This window comes from Neophocaena asiaeorientalis, unplaced genomic scaffold (genome assembly GCF_003031525.2).
Source record: "Neophocaena asiaeorientalis asiaeorientalis breed wild unplaced genomic scaffold, Neophocaena_asiaeorientalis_V1.1 scaffold714, whole genome shotgun sequence".
Taxonomy (NCBI): Eukaryota; Metazoa; Chordata; class Mammalia; order Artiodactyla; family Phocoenidae; genus Neophocaena; species Neophocaena asiaeorientalis.
Genome location: NW_020175660.1, coordinates 1093677 through 1116581, shown reverse-complemented (window position 1 = coordinate 1116581; position 22905 = coordinate 1093677). Strand labels below are relative to the sequence as shown.

General features: G+C 57.4%; 1 protein-coding gene across 1 annotated transcript in view; it reads right to left on the bottom strand.

The window, feature by feature from the left end:
* The window catches only part of LDB3 (LIM domain binding 3), a 55939-nt gene extending 34527 nt beyond the window's left edge, over nt 1-21412 (bottom strand). The window contains exons 1-5 of the mRNA XM_024731424.1: nt 21320-21412; nt 11815-11966; nt 11257-11332; nt 9503-9870; nt 4397-4600 (exon numbers count right to left, since the gene is read on the bottom strand). Coding sequence (XP_024587192.1) covers nt 4397-4600; nt 9503-9870; nt 11257-11332; nt 11815-11966; nt 21320-21412 — 893 coding nt within the window. The remainder of the gene's footprint in view (nt 1-4396; nt 4601-9502; nt 9871-11256; nt 11333-11814; nt 11967-21319) is intronic.
* Nucleotides 21413-22905: the final 1493 nt, after the last annotated feature.

Below are 22905 nucleotides of genomic sequence, written 5' to 3'. Positions count from 1 at the left end.
CAGGGTGGTCACAGCGAGACAGTGAATTCCGCTCACGGAGGGTCAGGAAGCTCAGACCCTCCTGCCAGTACCCCCCACCCCCCAGGCTAACTCTAGACACAGGCTTGAAGACACCCGCCCCCAGGAGCTGTATCTCCTTTAAGGAAAGAAGAGGCAGAAGAGGTCTTCTGGAAGTAATTTCAACCTCCCTGAGCAGGTCCTGAGTTTGGGGCTGGGTGAGGACAGGCCATTTGGGGGACTCAGAGGCTTCCTCACGGTCAGTCCCTTGGCCTCCTCAAAGCTTGAGATCCAAACAGGGAGCCACCAATGTCATGACTGCCCTGGAGGAGGACTGTGGGCTCCCACTCTGCAAAGACAGGGAAGCTCGGTGAGGAGGCAGTTGGAGAAACAAGGCCATCAGGTCCCTAAAAGCCTGGCATCACCCACGGATAGCGCAGCTTCTCGCCCGAGGTGGGGGAGACCTGGTAGCGCAGTTTCTTGCCTGAGGGGGACCTGGTGACCTTCCCTTAGACTCCCAAGGTCTGGCACATGGTAGGTGCTCAAAATGTAGTTGAATGAACAAATCCTAGATCAGAATTAGAAGGGACCCCAGAGCCCCTTGAGTCCAGGGTCTCTCAGCCCAGATCAGACTTCAGGGCAAGATACATTAAAAGCTTTATGGATGACCACTTATCCCAACCAGGGAGGGCTGGGTAATCTAGGCTGCCCAGCCGGCCCTCTCAGCAGTCAGGGTGGGCTCAGGAGAAGCTCACAGCAATAACAGCATGTCTCCCCAGCCTGTGGACCGGTGGCCCAGCCATCTCCTCTTACACATGCCAAAACTGAGGTCCAGAGAGGCTAGCCGACCAGCTCCAGGTTACGTCATGTAGGGGCCCCACTGAGTTAGAACCCAGGTTTCCCAGCTCCCAGCTCAGTGTCCTTTCCATCAGACCCTCTGCAGTGACAGGGCTCAGGAAGGCTACTTCTGCCCACTGGGGACTTGCACACCCCAGATGTTCCACATCTGGAGACATGGCCCAGCGCAGACACTCCCCCTGTCCAGCATCGCCCTGCCTGCTGCTATGACTGCCTCTACCTGCCCTTGCTCCTTCGAGGGCTGGCTAGCTGAAGAGGGGACCTCCCCAGTGCCCCTGTCTTCTACCCTCTCTGCAAGGAGCTGGACAGAAGAATTGGCCTAGTCTCCTAGGATTGGTCCCCTAAGTCAACTCAGGGTGGGCTATGAGAGCAGAGGTGGAGAAAGGTGATGGAAGGTGACTGACCAAGGTTGGGTGGAGCTACCCCTACTTCTCTCAAGGCTTCGCCCTGGCCTGGAAAGCTACAGGTCTGTCAGGCTGTGGTTGGGATCAGATAGGGAAGACCAGGGAGTGGAGGAGAAGCTGGGATCTCGCTGGAGAGGTCATTTCTGGCATAGGGAGGAGTCTTAAGGGGTCCTGAAACAGATGGAAGGCACTGGCTGCCATTTCCCTGGAACATGCCCTTGAGGTGCTCCCTGTTCCTTCCACATCTCCAAGGGCTCAAGAAAGTGAACCCCAGGAGTGAATCCCTTGGGAGTCACATTGTCGGCTTCCCTTCCCACAATGCTGTGCAAAGACCAGGGACTTGGTGCTGCCGTAACAGACACTGGGAACCAGACGAAGGAACTGCTGTGCCTTTTGAGAATCTGGGGCTCAGGAAGAATATATACAGAGAGGGGATAGGACAGGCCCTCCAGTTCTGGGAGCCTGGGTCCGAGGCCACTCTCGGGAGCCACTCCAGCATGAACTTCTTGCCAACAAAAACACTCCATGGTCCCCGCAACATCAAGGTCACCGGTGGGCATTTACTCCACTGTACACTGGCCCCAAGTCTGACTCATCTTTTGCCTCTTATGGGTGGTCCTGGCAGGCGCTGGGTCCTCCAGATCCCTCTTCCATGAGGATTTGGGGAATGGCCTCCAACAGACCCCCTTAGCATCCTCTCCCTGAATAATGGCCCCATGTGGATTCTGACATTAAGATCTACGCTGTCCCAGTGTAGACAAGAAAGGCTGGGGAGAGCCCCCGCAAAGCACAGCAAGGAGAACACGGGATACACCCCCAGCCAGTGTGGTATCATTACTCTGATTTCTATGTCCATAGTGACGTTATTTGGGGGAAAACCCCAAAAGACAAGCACTTGCCTGTAGAGGTCGCGGCGCATGTCATTTACCTGTGAGGTGGGTGTGAGGAGGAACGTGGACAGAACCACTGTCCTCAGGCACATCCCACCAAACCCACACACCATCCCGCAACCAGACAGACGGATGACGGAACAGATACTGTGGGGTCTACTTACGCCAGCGGTGACGCCCTGCCAAGCAGAGGAAAACCCAGCAGTGAGTGCATGTCCATCATGGGAGGGCGGGGGGAGGCGCATACACAAGGGAGCAGGGTTAGGATCAGAAATGAGTTATGGGGGAGTGGGGTGGATAAAGGAGGAAGAGAGAGAGAGACAAAAAGAAAACTGTCAGTGAGGAAGGAATCATGGAAATTAACAGCAGAAATGGAACACCTCATGGCAGACAAGGGCAGCTTTTACCCACTGGCACCACGACAGCATCAACCCAGCAGGGCTGAGTTAGAAGGAAAAGGAAGAATGTTGCTTCCCAGGCACGCAAGGGAGGGGAAAAGGAGGGGAGGGGAGGGGAAAGGAAGGAGAAGCCTAGATTAGATCAACAGTGTATCATGTTAAAAAAATATATCATGGGCGACCTAGAGGTAAAACCAAATGATTTGTAGTCTTTTCCCAAGGTGCAGAAAACATAAAGTTAGTGAACAGCAGCTCTTCCATTATCTTCCATCGTGCTTCCCTTTGGCCAATGCTACCACTTTTAAGAGCACACCAAGGACACACGTGGCAAACAAATGTTAACAGGAAATCCCCGTTAACTCTTTGGCTTAATCGGGCAGCCCTGTCTTCCTGGGTACACATGAGCAACAGTTGTGTTTTTAAACTTGCATGGTCATATTTTCTGCTTTGAACGATGGGATTAAGTAAGTCAACCCTGCCCAGAGAATTCCGCAAAGAATTGCAGACCTGAGCCTGGCGGGTTTGACTCACGGCTCCAGGGCAAGCAACCATCCACCCCCTGGTGGCCCGAAGGAAGTACTGCGCGCCTGAGAGGGCCAGGCTCCTTTTGACCAGGAGCGCCAGTAAGTCCACACCACGTCCCATCCTTTGGCCTCTTGAACCTGCACTTTATAACCTGCACACTCGTCATGGCCACGAGGGTTGGGCTCTACAAAGGCCAAACGCTATAGGAGTTCTCCGGGACTTTTGAGCGCCTCTATCCCTCTTACAACATCTGTTTTTCCTAGTTTTGGAAAAAAGGACAACCATCATTTTAAGATTTCTTGCCTTCAATTGCTGGAGATCCTGACTCAGGGATAAGATGTTACCACAGAGATAATCGGTTCTGAAAGTCAATACTAACAGTATTTCCAAGTAGAATACAGTAAGGGACTCTCTCTCTCTCTCTCTCTCTCTCTCTCTGTGTGTGTGTGTGTGTGTGTGTGTGTGTGTGTGTGTGTGTGTGAAAGGAAGAGACACACAGAAACAGAAAAAGAGACAGAGAGATAGAGACAGAAAGAGAGACGTACACAGAAGGAAAGAAATACAGAGAAGAAACAGAGACTAAGAGAAACAGAGACAGAAAGAAATTCTGAAAGAAGCAGAGAGGTCCACATTAATGTTTGTACTATTACCCGTTTCATCCACAAATGATTTTCAGCCAACTCTTTCCCTACTCAGCCCTCAAGTTCTTCAACCATTGCTAACAAGCAAAGTCAGGAACCAAGGATGTCCAAAGTCCCACCGCCCTGAGGCTGGGCTTCCCTGGGGCCAACAGGAGGAGGCGAGTGCTGGGTGCCCCCCGGCTCTGTGGCGGGGCTGACTGTCAACAGCACTGTGGATGGCTGGTCCGGAGGCCCCTTCCCAAACAAGAAACCCACTCATGAACCTGAATTGCCCTCATCATTGGAAGAACACAGCAACTTCCCCCCAAAGAATGGCTTAGTTGTGAGAAGCTGAGGTATCCAGAATGTGACCCTGGTTAACAGGATTCCAGAAGTCTCTTTCTAAACCAGCCCCCTCATGGAGCCTGGGAAAATGCAGAGGCTGTGAAAAGCACATGCTGCATTTCTCCACCCTTCTCCTAAAGCTGACCATGAGATTGACTCTGAAGAGAGAACACCACGTTCTGGGAGGCCTGGGCGAAGGCTGGCTCTCCTGCAAGGGCTGTACCCTGGGAGGATCAAGACGATGGAGGACAGCTGGTCCCGATGCCCAAAGTCTCCGATGGCGCCCAGTGGCCCGGTGCCCTCCTCGGTGATGACGAGGCAGAGGCATCGAGCGCCAGTGGAGGAGGGGAGGCGCTTACCCACTGAAGTCACTGCCCTGGGCCTGGGCCTGCCCGGCGATGGCGTCCATGATGGCGTCCTGGGAGTACATGCTGATGGGCGTGTTGTACTGTGCGTGGATGATGGTGGCCTTGCCGCCCAGCCCCTTCACCTCGATGGGCTTGTGGGTCGACAGGGCCGAGTCCTTCAGGGCGCTGGGGTTGAAGCGTTCCTGGTAGTCGGCGCTGGGGGAGGGGAGCACGGAGCAGGGGAGCGAGGGAGGGGGGTGGAAGGAGAGAAGGGGCAACAGGTGGTGTTACACGGCTCAAGGTGAGGGCTGGTGGTGTACGGTGTGGAGAGAGACCTCCCTAAGCCTGATCCCAGGAAGGCTACCCAAGTCCCCCCGACCGACGTGGGCGGGCTGGGTCTGGTAGGGAAAATCCTCTCACCCTCCCCAGAGCCCTTTGCGGTAGGTTCTTCTTGCCCGTCTCCGCTTTCCCAGATCCCTGGAGGCCCCGGCTCAGCCTGAGCTACCGCCCAGGGTCAGCAGGGGGCGCCAGGCATTGAAAGCTCTCTCACCACACCCGCAGGGAAGCAGAAACGGAAGGGGGTGCGGAGTGGCGGTTGGGATTAGGAGACAGGAGCTGGGCCACGCGTGAGAGGCAGCGGCAGCCCAAGCGGAGTCCAGAACGTCCAAAGGCAAAAAGCAGCCCCACTGGGCACCCGCGGGGATTCTGAGCTTGGTTCCTCCACGAAGGGACTCATCCTGGGTGGCCCGGGGCTCTGCTCCGCCAGCCTCTTCAGTGCATGTGCTTCTTCCTCGGAGCAGGGCTTAGGTGCTCAGGCGGCCCCGCCCCCATGTCCAACTTGCTGGGTGGCCCACCAGCTTCTACCCATGGAGGCTTTTCCCTTCAACAGTCAAGCGTGCTCCCCAGGCAAAGACAAGGTCAGGTACAGCCCTTCCGAGTGGTCCGGCCGGGCTAGAAATGTCTTCAGGCTCTCCCGGAACCGGCGTCAGCACGCGCTCCACCCACCGCCCACCGGAGCCAGCCTGCGGTCTAAGCAGCTGCAACAGCTAATCGGGAACACAATGGTCCGGGGCATCTGCCGGAGCCCCAGCGCCCCTCCCCACTGCCTGCACTCCATACTCGCAGCTCCACACACATGCAGGCTCACTCAGGGACACAAATGCACCCCCTTTCACGCATGCACATACACGTACACATGCCGCCGACACAGACGCACGCTGCCCAGTCCCCCAGACACGCGGTCGCATGCTGGGATATGCAGGCAAGCACACACACGTGCTTTCCTTTGATACTAACTTGGCTGGAGAGTTGGCTACCACCTGGGGGTGGGGGAGAGAAAAAGCAAAGAAAACAGGGCTATCAGAGTGAGGGTCCTGCCAGAGGGTTTGAGCGTAGGGACCTAGGGATGGTCCTCAGACTGGCCATAGTGGAGGCAGAGGCAGCCCAGACTGGCACTGGGTGAGGAGAGTGCGGAGTGAGGAGGGGGAAGCGCTCAGAGTCCCGATCACAGCCGCTCAGTTTGGATCAGAGATGCCAGCTCTAGCGTAGGTCCACAGTACCTGAAGCTCTGCCAGGGAGAAAGGGTTTTTTTGTCCATCTTCGTAGGTGCTCATTTACCATGTACATGAATCTCCTACATACACCTTGTCTGTAGACCCCGGCGAGGAAGCTGGAGATGGAGACCGGACTAGCGATGGCTGCTCCAGGAACACCTAAGGCCCCAGGTGCCTCCTGGCCGGACAGTAGCTCTGGACTTACCCTTGTTTAATGGGGGACAGCTCCAGGAGTTCTGTTCCCTGAGCAGGAGTTGCAGTGGTGCTGGGGTTTGTGTGCAGTGGGGTTTCACACAGCCCCGGGAGCATGCTCTCTTTCCCAGAGGAGGGTCAGGCAGCCCTGGACACTCCTCCCAGGGCACAGTAATAAGGGGTCTGTGCAGTTCCCAGTAACTGCCCTTAAAGGCCCTGTGGATGGGCAGTGAGGCAGGATGGAGGAGTGAGGAGGCTTGGGAGAAGTGCAGGTCCTGTATTGCAGGAAAACCGCCGGACAAGGCAGCCCAGCTTGGACACTACAAGAGGGACCCCACCCTCACTCTTATCTGAGAGCCAGCCTCCTGGAGTATCACCTCCTTGAGGGAGGCATTGCCTGCATTATCTTTCTTTAAATGCAAATTCCTTGCAGTGGCAGACCCTTGTCAGAAACCTGAGGGGAGAAGAGTGCAGAAAGTGGTGTCCCTTTCCCCACACCCTGCCACTTTCCCATATCTGACCACTCTGGGCTCTGGCTGGGAGAGCCTGGGCCTCAGCTGGCCTGGCCCTGGTCACCCCTTGGCCATGACCCTGGGGATTGAGACCCCCCCCACCCCCCCCCCCCACCAGTCCCAGGCGGCCCAACTCTGTCTCAGGGCTGATAAAATTCCCTCTGTCCTCCCAGGCTCAAAATAGCTGTAAGTGGAGCTATGTTAGGAAAGGGCCATCACAGATCTCCAATTCCTTCTCCATTTTTGGCCAGTGCTGACAACTGCAGGATCAGCTCTTGCCCTGACCAGCCCAGTGCCCCCTGTAGAGGGCAGTGCTGGCCTCAGGGGCTGCCTATGCCCTTCCCTGCCTAGGTAGCCAGCTCCTTCTTTGGCATTGATTCCTGCCCCCTGCTTAGCTTCTGCCTGAGGACCCGGAGGCTGAGGTGCCTGCAACAGACAGAGCTCAGAGAGGGGCAGCCAGGTCTTGGGGAGAATGAGACAAAGATGTAAAAACGCCCCGGGGGCCCTCGCACCAACTGGCCTGAGGGACCCTGCCCTTCAGTACCAGCCCCAGAGAGGACAAGGATCAGGGGGCTGCAGGCCCAGCTGTTCTTTCGCCCCCTCTGCTCCTCTCCACTCCTCCCAAGGGCATACGAGCTGCCAAGGGATCACCTTGAAGCTACCCAGAGAGAGAGAGTATGGGAAGGAGCTTCCTTTTGCAGCCAGACAGGACAGTGTTCAAATCCTGACCCTACCTCTTCCTAGAGCTGTGACTCTGGACAAGTTACCCACCTCTCTTAGCCTCAGTCCCCTCATTCATAATACCGAGAGGGTGGTGCCCTCCACAGACTGAACAGGATCCTGAGTGTAAAGCCCTCAGCATGGGTTAAGTGTGTGATGAACAGACATGGGGAGTAGCATTTGCCAACCCTGTCTCCTGTGAGGTGGTGGCCTCAGCCCTCGGCTAGCCCAGGTCAGAGGCTCTGCCCTTCCTGCTGGGACCACAGCATCAGCCTTCACTTTGAATGAAGCACGCACCATATTCCCTCCCTAGCCCATCTTCCCTTTGAAGAAACTGTTGGATGCTGCTGCTCTGAGTGTCAAGTAATAATCTAACACTTGTCAGGTTCCGAGCAGCCCTTGTGCCAATGGGAGGGCTTGTCGGGAGTCGGGAGAAACAAGGGTGGGACAGGCAGGTAGGTCCCTGGCTCCATGCAGGGAGAAGTCAGACTGACCTGAGTGCCAGTCCTATCTACCACTCGTTAACTGTGTGACCTTGGGCAAATTCCTTGCTCTCTCTGAGTTTCTATTTCCCAGCTATAAAATGAGGGAATGATGCCCCCCTCTGAAGTTGCTGAGAGAGTTGTGTTAGATAAAGCATATGGAATGTTAACCAGCCCCCAGCCTCGACTGAGGCCTCTGTGAGGGAAGACCTTACCATCACTGCAGGTGGGCCCCATGGAAGTCCAGGTCCACCAGAGCATGACCTCCCTGCTGGGGGCCAGGCCCAAAGAGAACCAGGAAGAGCTATCAGCTCACCCAAGGCAGGAGAAAGAGTCCATTTCTACTCTGTCTTTCCCCGAGCTTTCTGGCAGAAGCCCCTTGCTGGAAAAAGCCTGGGGGTAGAAAGCTTTGCCATCTTGGGCCAGGGAAGCCAGGGTTCAAGTGTTCACACCGTAGAGCGCCCAGCTTCACTCGGGATCCCAGAAAGAGCTATGAGATCTGGGGGAGCTGGGGATCCCCAGGGGAACAGTGAACGGGCAGAGCACAGATACCATGTGCGGCCAGGTCAAAGGAAGGGTGTGGGCTTGGATCACACCGACCTGGACTGCAATGCTGACTCATCTGTGTACCTGTTGTGTGAGTCCAGGCGGTGATGGCAGGTAGCACGTAGTGAATGTGCCAGAACAGAGCTCAGCACTACGCACGTGTTATCTCCTTCAATCCTCCCCATGATCCTGAGATACAGACAGTCTCATGGAAGAGCCCTGAACCCCTAGCCACTGGGCCATATGCCTTGACTCAGCCTGCTTTGCCTCCAGCCCAGAGACGATTATACCAATTGCATGGGGCTATGGAAGAAGTTACAATGAGATAACAAACCTTCAGGACTTGGAAGCTAATATGTGCTCGGCTGGGAGCCTCCCTCCCCTCAGCCCCTCCACAATGCCCACCCTGGCTCTGGCTCTAGTTCTTTTAACTCCTGTGCTCCAAGAGTACCATTAACGAGACCTCGGGGAGCAGGGGGTGGCCTGCTGTTCTCCTGCAGGGCCCCTTTCTCCTCAGGGTCCTGCTCCCTTGCTTCCCCACCCTAGCCAGGGTCAGTCCTGCCAACCCACTCCCCTCACCCTATTGCCCAGTCTCTCTGTACCCAGCTCAGGTGCTCCCTCCTCCAGGCAGCCTTCCCAGACCACTGCCAGACCTAGAGAACTTGCTCTCCCACCTCTCAGGACTCCCAAAGGGGTGGCAACAAGCCTGTCCCTTTGCCCCAGAGTTCCTGGAGTCATTAGGCTTTGTCCTGTCTTGGTGGGTGACCTGATGTGAAAATTTTGGGAGTCAGAGTCTCTTGTATTCAGGCCCAGCTTGGCCACTTAGTAGCTGGACAGCTGGACTTCGACTTAACCTTCTCTGAGCCTCAGTTTCCCTCTCTGCAAAATCCGACACATCGCCCCAGGTTGTGTAAAGCAACGATGGGCCCAGCTCATGGCAAGTGTCAATAGGATAATTGATGTCACTGCTCCTAGCCCGCACTGCCTCATGGGCTTGGGGCTGGCCAGAATGAGGCCAGTTCCTCGCTCTGACTACCTGACCAGGCCTCTACGAGCACTGAGGACCCAGATGGCCCCTGACCACCAGTGGAGAGCTGTGAGCCCATTACCTACCCTCCTAGGAGTCCAGCACCTGAGGCCTTCCCTCGGAGGCTCATCTGATACATCTGAGCCATCTCCCTCAGGGTCTCTGCCGAGTACAGGCCAACGGGGTTGTTATACTGCCTTGGCTGGCTCGAACCCCGCGGGGCTTTCGGGCTTAGAGAGTCGAGGGTCCCCTCCAGGTTGACCTTGGCCCCCGGGCTGCCCCATGGAGGGCCAGCGTCAGAGGCCTCCGTGTGTGAGGAGAAGACGGAGGTCTGAGAGAAGGAGGAGCTAAGGGTCTGCCCGAACTCCAGGTTGCCTGGGGTGCCCGGGATGGCCCTCGCCTTGGGGTTGGGGCTGGGTGCTGCCAGGCTGCTGTTCGTGTCCAGAGCAGGGTCCTGGCCCGGGGCAGCACCATGCAGGGGAGAGAGAAGAGAGCAGTTAGAGGCCACGCCCATCCCAGCGCTTCCGCGTGAACCTGAAACAGAGGGGTTAGTGCGAGCGCCTAGCAGCCCACCACCCTGGAGCCTGCAGCCCACTGCACCGAGGTCAGGGTAGGGGGATAGAAAGGACACCTGGAAGAGAAGGGTTTTGTCAAAAAGAGCGGGGTAAAGCTCCTGGCCCTGAAGCTGTCATCCACCTGGACAAAATGCAAAGCCCCACACAGAAAGCTAGGCCAAGCCAGCCTGCCGGCAGGGCTGGAAAAAAGGGGGTGTGGTCTCAGGGAATTGTGGGGAGAGCCCTCCATGCTACACCTGTTCCCCCTACCCCTGAATGGGGGCACCTGGTGAGCACAGCCCTGCCTTCTGCTCTGCTGACCCCACTCTGCAATGTCCCACATGGCCGGTGAGAGGGGGCCTTCTGGGCTGGTGGTGAACAGGCAGAGTAGAGGTGCAGAGGGGAAACTGAGGAAGGAGAGGGGCTGACATTTGCTTCCCTCAGTCTGCCTCTGCAGCTTCTCCCCAACAGCCCTCTGCCCATTTCCTCAATCTGTCACCCACCCCAGACCCCCTGTCATCTTCTTCTTGTCCCCTCTCCCCACCCTGCCCATCACCCACTCTGCCCCACTGGACAGGCAGGGTCAGTATGAGGTCCTGCAAGGAGGGGTGGAGAGTGGCGGGAGTGTGTAGTCCTGTAGGAGCGGTGGGGTAGGCCTCCCATGCTCTGGGTCCCTCAGGGTTGAGTTGCTTAGAGGGAGCTGGGAAGGGGCCTGGTACCTGCTGGCTGCACCAGCACTTCTGAGTGTGGTATAGGAGCGTGCAACTGGGAGGAGAAAGGGAAATGGGAGGGAGAGAGCCTGTGACACAGGAGAAACCCTGAGGGCCAGCACGCCCCCCCGTGCCTCGGAGCTCCTCCTGGGGTGACCAGCTCAAACTGGGGCCTCGGCTTTCATGCCACGGTCACCCCCCTCCCCAGTGCCCTCAGGAGGATGAGGGTCAGAGCCTTCTGGACACTTGTCCCTACTTGGCTGGGAGAATGGTCCCTTTCCTGAAAACACCGCTGCCTAAGTGGATTTCCTGTCAGCCTGCCCATGAGGCCCAGGGTGTTGGCTAAGCACCCAGGCGGGCACCCCTACATGCAGCATTTTATGGGGCTTGAACGCTTCTCCCCAGGGGGTCTGTGCCACTTCCCCGGCATTAGCCGAGGCAGGGCAGGGCTGGGGCTGGGCTGATCCCCCCACCTTGCCAGAGTCAGGCCAGCCGAGGGTCTGGCAGGCAGACCAGGGGCTGCACTCCGGGAACCACGGCCCAGAGTGGAGCCTGCCACCCACAGTCAGCACCTACCTTTTGGTGGGGGATCACAGGCAGAGGGGACTGGATCGGGGGTGCTGTCGTGGAGATGAGAATGGGACGCTTTGACCTGGAAAAACCAGAAATGAAGACAGTTGCCATTGGGTCCAGGAGCTCCTGCCTGAGAAGGACTGGAGAGGGGAGAGCATCCGGAACCCAGGGAGCCAGGGCAGAGGACCTGGGTGTCCCCTGGGCCTGACCAGCATGGAGAAGTCACGGCTCTGGGGTACTTTGCAGCCACGGGCCTCTGCTAGGTCTCAGGGAGGCTGCCTGTGCACAGAGGAAGCAGGGAAGACCCTGGCTTCCAGGCCCGGCTGCCCACATACCAGCAGCACCGTTATCCACCCTCTCTGAGGCTCATCTGTAACATGAGGCACAGACATGGCAGGTGCTTGATGACTTGGGCCTGTCCTTCTTCTGGTCCAGAGGCTGTCCTCACTTCCCTGTGTGGTCCGGTAGCACAAGGCTGGGTCCATGCTGGACAGCTCCTCTCCCAGGCCCTTGGTGCCCACACCCAACCTCTGCCCCCTGCTCTGGAGAGCTCCCACCTACTTCTGCAGTGTGAGACTCAGGTTGTAGCTGGCAGACTTGATCTTGTTCTGGGCCTCCAGGTGGGTCATGGTATCTGTGTTGACGCCGTCAATGGCCACCACAAGGTCACCCGGGCTGAGCTGGGACTGGGCGGCCTTGCTGCCCGGTGTGATCTGAGAGGGTAGCAGATGGGAGGTGAACATAAGAAGGGTGACCTGAGGATGGGCCTGTCCTCAGGGAAGAATCACCAGGGATCATCCAGTCGAGGCTTGCCATTTTGTCTTTCATTCACTATGACCACCAAGCCTGCTTCCTTTTCCTGGCACAGAGCTACCACATTTCCTGGTGCTTTGTATCTGAGCGCAGCCATGAGATTAGCTCTGAAATCAATGCACACCACTTCCAGGCCTGCCCCTAGCAACCATCTTGCCATCCTGCACTCTCTCTGCTTGTCAGCTGACTGGATGCAGAGGACCCAGAGGAGGACAGCCAAGCCACTGTCTGTGAGGGACCTGGATCATGGAGTCACTGCTTGGAGGGGAGATGACTAAGGAGCACTGAATTGGATGTTGCATGAACGAGAAATAAACCTCCACTGTGCTAAGAGAACTGGGGGTTGTTTGTTACACCAATTAGCCTACTATAACACCTGCACCTTGAAAACCCATGGCACACTTTCCAGGCTCCAGAAGAATTCAGCAGCTGCTAAGACGCAGTACTGCCGTAGAGATGCTGCCAGGCCAGTAGGCCGGCCAAACGTACCCTCACAAAAGCATCCTAGTGTAAGTGTGTCGTACTCTACTGTGGCAGGTGTGCAGAGAGGGCTGGCAGGGCTGTCGGGCCTGCTTGCGGGAGCAAGGTCAGCTGGGACATGGAGCTCAGTGCTTTGTGGTTGGCTTCATATTTCCCGAAGGGGAGGTACAGATGTGGAGGCCAGTTCCCAAATCTTGCACTCTAGTGACATTACAGAATGCTAGCGTCTGGGGGCCCTACCCCCAGTGTGATCACATAGAATGCCATGGATATGCCACCCCACCAACCCCCCATGCAATGTCTGGAAGACCACACTCCCAGTGACATGCACAGTGCCAAATTCTGCATGTCCAGCCCCCAGTAATAGCACCCTGAATGCCATGGTGGCCTCCTATGCAGTGACATCCCATGAAATGCAAAATTCTGGAAGGCCTAGTGACATCATCTAAAATAGCTTGCGGGCCGGCCCCTAGTGACATTACATGGAGTGTGGTGAAGCTTCATCCCTAAAGGCGTCTCATGGGATGTCGTGGAGACTTTGGCTGCACCCACTCCTGACATCACACAGAATGATTTTATAACCTGACCCCCACGACATAATGTGGAAGCACGCTGTGACATCACACGGGGTGCCGGGCCGGGCTTGCCTCCAGTGACATCATAGGAAAGAGGAGCCCCTGGGAGTCACCCCCCACCGAGCTGTGCCTAGAGGGTGTCCCTTGGCTTTTCCTCCCCAACATGCCCACCAGCCAGTCCTCCTGGCTTCTCTGGGCACATCCCAGTCACCTTCCTGGCTATACCCCAAGGACAAGGCTGGCTCCTAATGCTGGCAGAAGCCATTTTCTGGCCCAGGCTTGGGGACCATCCTAGAAGGAGCCCAAAGAGGTCCTGGGGACAGTCCCATACCCTGGGTGCCAGGCCTCGGTGGGCCTCTGGCCAGATTCTGGGCTCTCAGACATGGATGGAAACTTCCTGCCAGGCCCCTCGGAGGGAACTCTCATCGTAACCAGAGCCCTGCAGTCACCAGCCTCCAGCCCATTCCCAGACAGGCTCTACAGGGTGGGCCAGAAACCATGTGTGTTAACCCAGTGATTAGAGCAAGACCAGGAGAACTCTTGCCAGTTGCCGTTGACCCGCCATTTCAGACCCAGGAACTGTGGTACCTTCTTAAACACTGGCCACCTTGCGCCCTGAGCAGCCTCCCCACCGCCCCTGGAATCTGCTGGGATGAGGCCAGGACAATAGAGAAACAAATGCCTTGATTGTCAGGAAGCCACAGTGTCCGGTTTGCCAAGCCCCGCCTACTCTCCAGGCTCCCGTAGGGGCATCTTGGAAGCGCTCGGGCCATCTCAAAACACACGTCGCCCTTATCCCCAAATCAATGGCCGTACAGAGCCTCTACTAGTGACAGGAGTGTGTTGTTTCCTTTGATTTAAGCGGTTAAGCAAAGGGTAAAAAACGACAACAAAGAAAAGCAAAACACTTTCTAGGCTGAGAGGGGACTCCTGAGGGCAAACTGAGTTGCCCAGCCAGGCCTGTCCTGCAAGAAAATCACCTTTCCCTACACCTTCTAGCTTCATGTTCAGGCCTCTGCTCTTCCGGGTATTTTATTGTAGACACCTTCAAACACAGTAAGGCAGAACTAATTCTACGGGGAGCACGCGAATACCCACCACCGAGGTTCTACTGTAGCATTTCACTCAACTTGCTGGTCAAGTGTCCATCCCTCTCTCCATCCATCAATCCATATTATGTTTGAAGCATTTCAGAGAAAGTAGCAGACGCCAGTATGCTCCCATTCAGGGTGAATTACGCAATGCCTCTGCTGTCTTAGTGGACTGCCCACAGGGTTTCCCCACAGCAGGACACCCCCATGCCAGGGCTTCCCGACCCAGGGCTCCCCCAGATGCTTCTAAGCATCCACAGAGAAGGGGGCCATCAGCCTGCAGCAGGGACCTCCCAGGCAGGACAGCCACAGACCCCAGACAGAGGGGAGGGCCTCATGCCTGCAGAGGTGACCAGAGCTGTGTCCAGGAGATCATGGGTTAAGTGTGAACAAGGACACCAGAATGACATCCAAGAGAGGCTGGGGCCAGATCAGCTAGGGCAAACCACGGGGCCATCTGGAATGCCCTCCCTCCCAGGCTGCCTTGAGGACTTATTTCTCCCTCAGGCATGGGTTAGCTAACATCATACCTTCCCACAGGGCTCCCACCTTCCCCTTGCCTGGCCCTGGCTGGCTCCCCTTCACCCTCAGGTATAGACTGAGATGATCCTTTTCCCAGGGAAGAGCCCAGGCTCCCCCAGGCTTGGTCAACAGCCAAACCCCCTGAGGAATTTGCCACCAAGCTGGCTCCAGCCTGCCCCTGGCGCCTCTCCTTGCACCTGTGTGTGCTCGTCAGGGCTCAGCTGGCCTGACCTTTGGCTGCCCTGAGCAGGGTTCAAGACCCCTCGGGCTGGTGGGGTGGAGGATGCTATAATCCTCTTGTAGAGAGGCGCTCTGCTAGTTCTGCCCAGGTCTCCCTAGAGAAGGAGGCAGGGACTCTAAGGAAGCTGCCCCTCAGCTCTGGCCAAGGGCCGTCAGATCCCTCCTCGCTCTGCAGGAGCAGCCTGCGTGGCAGAAGGGTGTGGCCACCCTTGAACACTTGCCCAGAGCCCAGGGCTTGTGAAGCGTGCAGTCCAGGTGTGAGGTACCCATGTACCTCTTGTCTGACTCCCTAGCCCCCTCCCTCTGCTTTCCTTGTCCCAGAAAAGACCCAAAGCTCCTAAATCCTTGGAGGATTTCTTTTTCTTTTCTTTAAAGTCTTTCTAGCCCCTCTGTAGCATTTGAAAAATTCTTTGTAATGATTGTTTCATTCCCACTTCACTTTTCACCTTTTCTAGTCACCAGCCACCTCTCCACAGGGAACCCAGCCATGGGCGGAGCTCCAGGACCGAGGTCCTGTCTCGGAAGCCCCTAAGGCAGGCTCTAGGTGTTTGGGGGCCAAGATGGCCACTTAGCCCACCCTCCTTGCTGGGCCATGGTTTAGGGCACCCCAGAGGGGGCACAGGGATAGCCGGTGCCAGGGAGCAGCTGTGGCCCCCGTGACCGTCGGGTGCCTTGGGGGGAAGCAGTAGAGCAAAGACCACGGACTGTAGTCTGAGCCAGACCTGAGGTTGCAGTGCCAGCCTCCATGACCTCTGCGTAAAGACAGCCATGATGCCTTTCTCCCGGGATTGTGGAGAGGATTTCATCATTAAATAGGGCATTATACAAAGACAGTGCAGAGCTGAGACAATTTCAGGGAAGCTCCCAACCGAGGAGGTGCAAGTGCTGTACCTGACCCCTTCCCCTGGGAGGTGCCAGGGGTTGGAGTCTGGGAGGCTGCAGCCCCTGCCTCCAGAGGACACAAGATCGGGGGCTGGCAGAGGGTGGTGTGCGAAGGGCCAGCCCTGACCGATCAGTCCTGAGCCAGCGTCCTGTCCCTAGAGGGGCCTGAGCATCAGCTGGAGGGGAGAGAAGTTCTGTCCAGGGTCCCAGGGAAGCAAGGCACCGGCTGGGGCTCAGGCACACCCATGCCCTTGGCTCCCATTTCCCTCGCTCCCTGGCAGCAGAGGGGGCCACTGGGCTCCGCAGAAGGTCCCAGCCATCACTCCTAGTGCTTAAAGGCAGACAGGTCCCTGATTTGCTTTCCCTCTAGACCTGCCAGTGTAGGTGCGGCAAGGGATGGGAGCCAAGGGCAGGCAGTGAGTGGGTGCTGTGGACTGTGTAGCTTCCAGCATCTCCTCCTGACCTTCCCAGGCTGACATCCCGGGGGATTTCCAGGGAGCCCTAAGTGCATTTTACATTGTGTGATTAAATTACTGTCGTGCCATGCTCTGTTCCCTTCCCATCTGGCCTCCCCTGGGGCCTTGCTCCATCCCTTGCCCTCTCACTGGAGGCTTCTGTCTTCCCATGGCCCCTCTCTCCAATCCCACCCTGGCTGATAAGAAAGCCAGAGTCTTATCTGTGCTCAAAAAGCCTCTCCTTACACAGAGGACTTTTAGGGCGGTGAAAATACTCTCTGTGATACTATAATGGTGGATACATGTCATAATACATTGGTTCAAAACCATAGAACGTACACACCAAGCATGAACGCTAACGTAAGCTATGGGCTCTGGGTAGTAATGGTGTGCCAGTGTAGTTTCATCAGTTATAACAAATGTACACTCTGGAGGGGGACGTTGGTGATGCGGGAGGCTGTGCACGCATGGGGGCAGAGGGGTTATGAGAAATCCCTTTATCTTCCTCTCAATGTTGCGGTGAACCTAAAACTGCTCTCAAAAAGTTGTCTTGGAAAAAAAAGCCTTAGCTGCTCCAGCTGGCTCCTGCCATGCTTCTCTCCCTTTCTTCACCACCAGGCATTTCCAAGAAGTGACCAGCAGGTCTGGCCTCTACAGTCTCCCATCCCTCTCACATCAGCCATCTGACTTTGGCCCCCACCACTCCACACATACCAATGACTTCCCTGTGCCAAAGCCAGGGGTCACTGGCCCCCTCTCTAGCTGACCACACCCTTCCCTGGCCTTCTGAGTCTCTTTCTTCTCCTCTTGTCCCCCAGTTCTAGGTCCTGGATGGCAAAGTCTGCTTCATGCTACTTAGAATGGTTCCTGGGAAGAGGTGGATCCTGGCTTCAAAGGGGTGGAGAAGCTGTGTTTGGGAATGGAAGGGCCCTGGGTGAGGGCCTTTCAATCATGGCTAGCCCCTGGACAAGAGGGAGATTCAGGGAACTGGGGAGATATCTCCCAGGCAGGACAGCTGCCCCAGCAGGCCCAGCAGACATCACCCAGGAAGCCCTGCCCTCTTCGCACTTGCTGCCGTCTCACAACGTCTTCAGCCCGAGGAGCCCCCGGGGGCCTGCCAGTGAAGTTGCTCTTGTCCTATGTCCCGGCCCAGGACCCCAGAAGGCCCTCTCCCCAGGACCCAGCCAGCCTCATGCCCACTCACTTCAGGGACCTCCCGGGGTCAGGAACAGCTCTGTGCACCAGGGAGAAGAAGCATGCTGGGAGAGGGCCTGGCCTGGGAACCTCTAAGGATGTATTCCCCAGCGGTGGGCCACTGTCTGGTTATCTTCCCCATTCGTTCATTCGGGAGCCAGCCCTGCAGCAGCCCTCCAGAGGCTTGCCTGACCTTCAGCATGGCTATAAACACTTGCTGTCAGCACTGCTAGGCGCTGCCCAAGAAACAGCACCACGGCCTCAAAATTCCAGGAATCACCAGTGCAGCTGCCCCAGAAAAATCTCAGCCTGTCCCCCTTCCCCTCTCGGGGACCCTCTGTCCTCTGTGTCGCCACCACAGCCAGGAGAGTCTGACAAATACTGGAACCGAGAACAGCAAAGGAGCAGAGGTGAGCCTGCTGGGCCTGTGGGTAAGGCCATAAGGAGTGGAGGCCTTGGAGCAGAAGGGCAGGACCCCCCTGGGCCCAGGCTCAGTTCCACCACTCCCCCATCCTCACAAGCAGCCCATGTGGAAAAATAGGTGTATTTTCATAAGTGCACATTAGAAAGAACTCTCACGTGTACTTTTACCGACGTACCATCCCCATTTTACAGATGAGAAAACTGAGGCTGAGCAGGTGAACTGACTTTTCTAAGGTGACACAGCTGTGAGTACCAGAGCCAAACAAAAGCATACGTCGCTGCCATAAAATCAAGCGCTGCAACTCGTGCGCCAAGAGGCAAGGCCCCAGACCGTGGCCCTGGCCTCAGGCCTAGCTGCCCCGCCAGGGGTGGGGGCTGGACCTTTGGAACTGTTCCCTCTTGGCTGCTCCCACCCCTTCCCCACTTCCTGGAGGACTGGCTGGGATTGGGGGAGGGTGGGGGTGGGAGGGCAGCTCGTGTTGCAGGCCCAGCCACACCTGTCCAAGATAAATAAAGGCATTTCCCCTCCACCCTCCGAGTCTCCCTCCTGAGCCCATTTCTCTGTGGGTCCTCAGGCTGAGACCCACCGAAGGGAGGACTTGAGGGGCTGTTACTGCCCCAAGGTTGATTCTGTGGGGCTGGTGGGCAGGGTGGGGTGGGTACAGGAGCTACCACCCAGGCTGCACGTGGCCAGCCTTCTTACAGGAGGAGCTGCAGCACACAGGGGACGGCCCCACGCAGTGCTTTTCTACTAGCCCCTAGCCAGAGGGTGAGGAAGCAGGCATGGGGTTACCAAGGTCACAGGAGCGCATGAGCAAGTTGGAGCCTCAGTTTGCCCGGCTCTGAAGTGAGATGCCAATCCCAGACCTGCTTGCCTAACTGCCTGCCTCAGGGTTACAGTGTGCGTGCCCAGGGGTGCCGGCCCCGCCCTTGCGAGTCCCCCCACCACAATACGTCACTACTGCCCTGTCGCAAAGACTCAGGCCAGGACATCTACTGCCTCTCTGTGGGAAGCAGGTCAGGGCTGCAGTGGAAATAGGATTCTTCCAGAGAGCTCTGGCCTTGCATCCCCTTAGGGGAGAAGTTCCTGGTGCAGAAGGACCTGGAGCGCCCCAGCAGGAAATACCACAGCCCTGTTGGGAGGGCAGGGCTAGTGCCCCGAGGCCTGCCTGGCCAGCAACGCTGAGCCTGGGACGCCGGAGCCCAGGGTATCAGCAGCACACCAGAGGACTTAACAAGAAGCTCCAAGCCCTGGGAAGGCCCCAGCACCCAGTCCAGCTGGTTCCATGGCCTCAGTGATTTGGGGGCACGCCTCTGAAGGGAATTGAGAGACCCATCCCCTGATGCCCTGCCTGAGCTGCGGGTTCTATTTTTAAAAGTCCCCCCCTAGTCATTGGCTCTAGTACATCCCAATACACCCCCTGCCTACAGTGAGGACATTCTTCCTGCTGTCTGTCTAGCTTAAGGCCTCTGTGCTGCAATTTAAGCCCTGGGCTGGCTGGGGCCAGGTGGCGCATAGACCCCGGATGAGGTCATCGGCTATCCTGGGTGCCACTGAGCCAGGAGGCTAATTTCCACCAGGTGGAGGCCTTGAGGATAGTGGGGCTGGGGGAGATCTAGGCTCAGTCCCAGGCGTGGGAAGCTGGTGGACCCATGAGAGTGACGGTGGAGGGTCCTGCCTTGTAGAGGGAGGAGACCTGTAACCAGGGGTGTGGGGAGCTGTGCAGGGTCCTGGGGGCAGAGGGGGTGTGTCTGCTGGGGCTCAAATGCCCCTGTGTCACCATATCATCAGACTGAATGTGTAAGTCTATGGGTGCCCTTCTAATATGGGACCCTGGGGTTTCCAGGGCACTGGGTCTGGAGACTCAGGTTGGAATAAGCCAGACCTCCCTCAGGATGGCGGCCAAGGCCTTCTTCCTGGACTAGAGCCAGGCCAGCACCCCAGAGGATTTGTGAGGCTGTTGTGAGGCTATTGCTGTCGTGAGGCTCCCATAACACCCCTGAGTGGAGCTTTCCATCTTAGTGTCCCCCCAAGTGTCCACATTTGGTTGCATAGCCAGGACTGTGCCTCCAGTGGGGACATTGGCTCCCTGCCCCCTCTGCCAAGCACCTTTCAGGCCTTCCCTGGCTGCCTACCTCAGTGCCTCCCCACCACCCTCCCCATCCCACCCTCAGGCCCAAGACAAGTCTCCATGCCCTGGAAAAGAAACTGTCTCCCTGTCTCCAGGTGAGCAGTGACCCAGACACCCCTGCCCATCCATCACCCTCCAGTGACAGCCTGGGGCCTCAGCCTGCCCCCTTGTGCCCACACCAGCACTGCTGGGGCTCAGTCTCAGCATACCCCACCAGGCAGGGGTTGTGATTGCCCTGGCACATTTCACAGTCCACCCTGAGCCTTGAGGCCTTCAGCGCCCCTCTGCTGGACTTCCCTTTACTTGATAAGTGTTGCCTGAGCACCTACTATGTCCTAGGTACTGGTCTAGGTGCCAGGGACACAGCACTGTTTAAAACAAAGTCCCTTCTCACAGACCGCTTCCTCTCAAGCAGATCTAGCTTCTTGCTTCTCTGTACTTCAGTGTTTCCAGCTGGGCAATAGAGTTACTCAGACAATCTCCAAAGATCTGTGACCTTCCCATCAGGCAGTGCCATTCCCTGATCACAGACACTGCAGAACACACAGGCCATTTCCCCAGGTGAGCATGGCGAACCAGACTTGAGACAGGCAGGCAGAGCAGCTGTAGGTGAATGGCTAGGGCCTCCAGCAAGCGAGGAAGGCCCAGCTCCACGAAGCCAGCCAGTGTGAGGTCCCACAGCAGCCCCAGGAAGGCGGGGGTAGAAGGCGACTGTTATCTCAGGTCTGGGATGGAGTGGATGCAGGAGACCGGTTACCAGCCCAGCCCAGCTCCGAGCCCTGATAGCAGGGCAGCCGAGGTCAGCAGTCTGTACATCTAACCATCTGCCCGCCTGTCACCTGACCTCTCCATGCTAGGAGTGCTCTTTCCCCAAAGCAGCTGCCCACTTCCAGGCTTGGGGGGTACCCTGAGCCCACCCTCCCGGAGAAAGGCTTAGGAAGGCCCTGTACTTTCTGTCCACCTGCCTGCCTGGCCTGCAAACTTGGCATTTCTTTCTCTGCTCAAAACACCAGCCGCTTGCCCATGTTTCATACTCATAATAGGCCAGCCAACGAGGGTGGGCAACAGCTGTGGCCAAGACCAGGGGCCTGTGGCCGGCAGTATCCAGTGGGGTCCAGTCCCACCCCCAGACCAGGAAAGTGTGCTCTGCTTTCCAAGAGCCTCAGGGAGGACAGACAGATGGAGGGATGGACGCACACACCCTCCTTTGAGCATGCCCCGCCCCTGTGGGTTCTAGGCTGTGGGCCGTGCACACTCACCCGGGATATGGTGAGTGGCATGTTGAAGTCCTTGCCCCCCTGCAGACGGAAGCCCCAGGGCCCAGGCCCGGTCAGGGTCACGCTGTAAGACATGCTGGCGCTGACAGCGGCGGCCTCTGCGGATGAAGGGAGAAGAGTAGAGTGAGAGGACCCTCACGCACCCTGCCTCCCCAGCCCGTACCTCGGCCCCTGCCCCCGACCCCCCGGCCTTGCCTGCTCCGTCCCTTTCTGCCTGGCCGGGCTGTGTGCAGCTCCTGAGAGGCTCCTAAGAATAGCTGGGAACGAATGCCATCGACACTGATATCTGCCCTCTGCTGCTCCCATAAATGGACTGTAACCCTACACTGTGCCCGCCCGCCCTCGGCCTCCCAGCGGGTCCACTGTGACTCACAAGGCTAATATAGCCCCTGGGGAGGGGTGTCCGGCACCCAGCACCCCCCAGGGGGCAGGAGAGGGGCCTGGCCAGGGTAGTGATTATGCTCTGCCCCCCTGCTCTCCTCTCCTTGCTCCCTCCACCCTCTGGAGAGCCCAGGCTGCCCAGCTGCCCTCTCTGCCTGGCTGTACCCACCCCCTTGCCCAGAAAACCGTGGCTGAGCTCCCTTGGCCAGGGGCTTTGTGACTTGGGTCTTTGCTGCCCTGTGTTCTCTGGTGAGGACCCTGAAGTTGCCTCTTATCCTCATGGTGGCCCAAGATAAGGGACAACTTCAGGGCCCAGAGTTGTCCAACCATAAAAACAATCATCATAATAGCAGCAGCTCTGGGCATGGCCAAGCTCAGCTCTGGACCCTCCACGCCATTATCTCCTCAGATCCTGAGAGGCTGCCACTTGTCCCGCTCAGAGAGGTTAAGTAACTTCCCCAAGGTCACACAGGTAGTAGACCCAAGCCATACTGGAGTCTGAGCTCATTCCTATGGGGACTCGTGCCAGATAACGGGCTGCCGGTGGTGGCAGGCACCTCCTGATACCCAAAGCTGGCAGTGGGGGCCCCCTGCTTGCACCCTCAGCGCAGGGTCTGAAAGCAGGTCTGGGGCAGGCCCCCACCCTCCAGACCCTCTGGGGCCCAGCAGTTATTCCTGGCTCTCCTGTCTCATTTGTGCTCTGAAAACTTGACAGCAGCATGGAAAGCTCCAGCTGCCAGCGTTGCATGCCAGGCCCCCGTGCCCTTTGCACCGGAATGGCAGGGGGCAGGGAGGAGAGGAGGAGAGGCCATTTGCTCAGCTGCTGGGACAAGGGGCCAGAAGGGGCTGGGAGGGGAAAATGTGTGTGTTGTGGTCAGTCCATAACCCAGAGACAGTATGTTCTGCATGGGGGCCTAGGCCCCTCGGGACTCCTGCCACTGTGGTCTCTGAGCCAAGATACCTCCAGAAGCCCTTTCTCAGAAGAGACCTCAGGCTCTGTGTGGTCTGGGGGTAGATCAAGGCCCACACTGCTCAGGAAACTGAGGCTCAGGGAAGGCAACTGGGCCCTCTGTTCTCTGCCCTCCTGGAGGGCTCTGGCCTGAGCTGGGCCCTGAGGACTCAGTACTGGCCTGGGTGTGAGAAATTTCCCAGCTGCCAACACGCCACCTCAAACTCTGGGCCTAGCA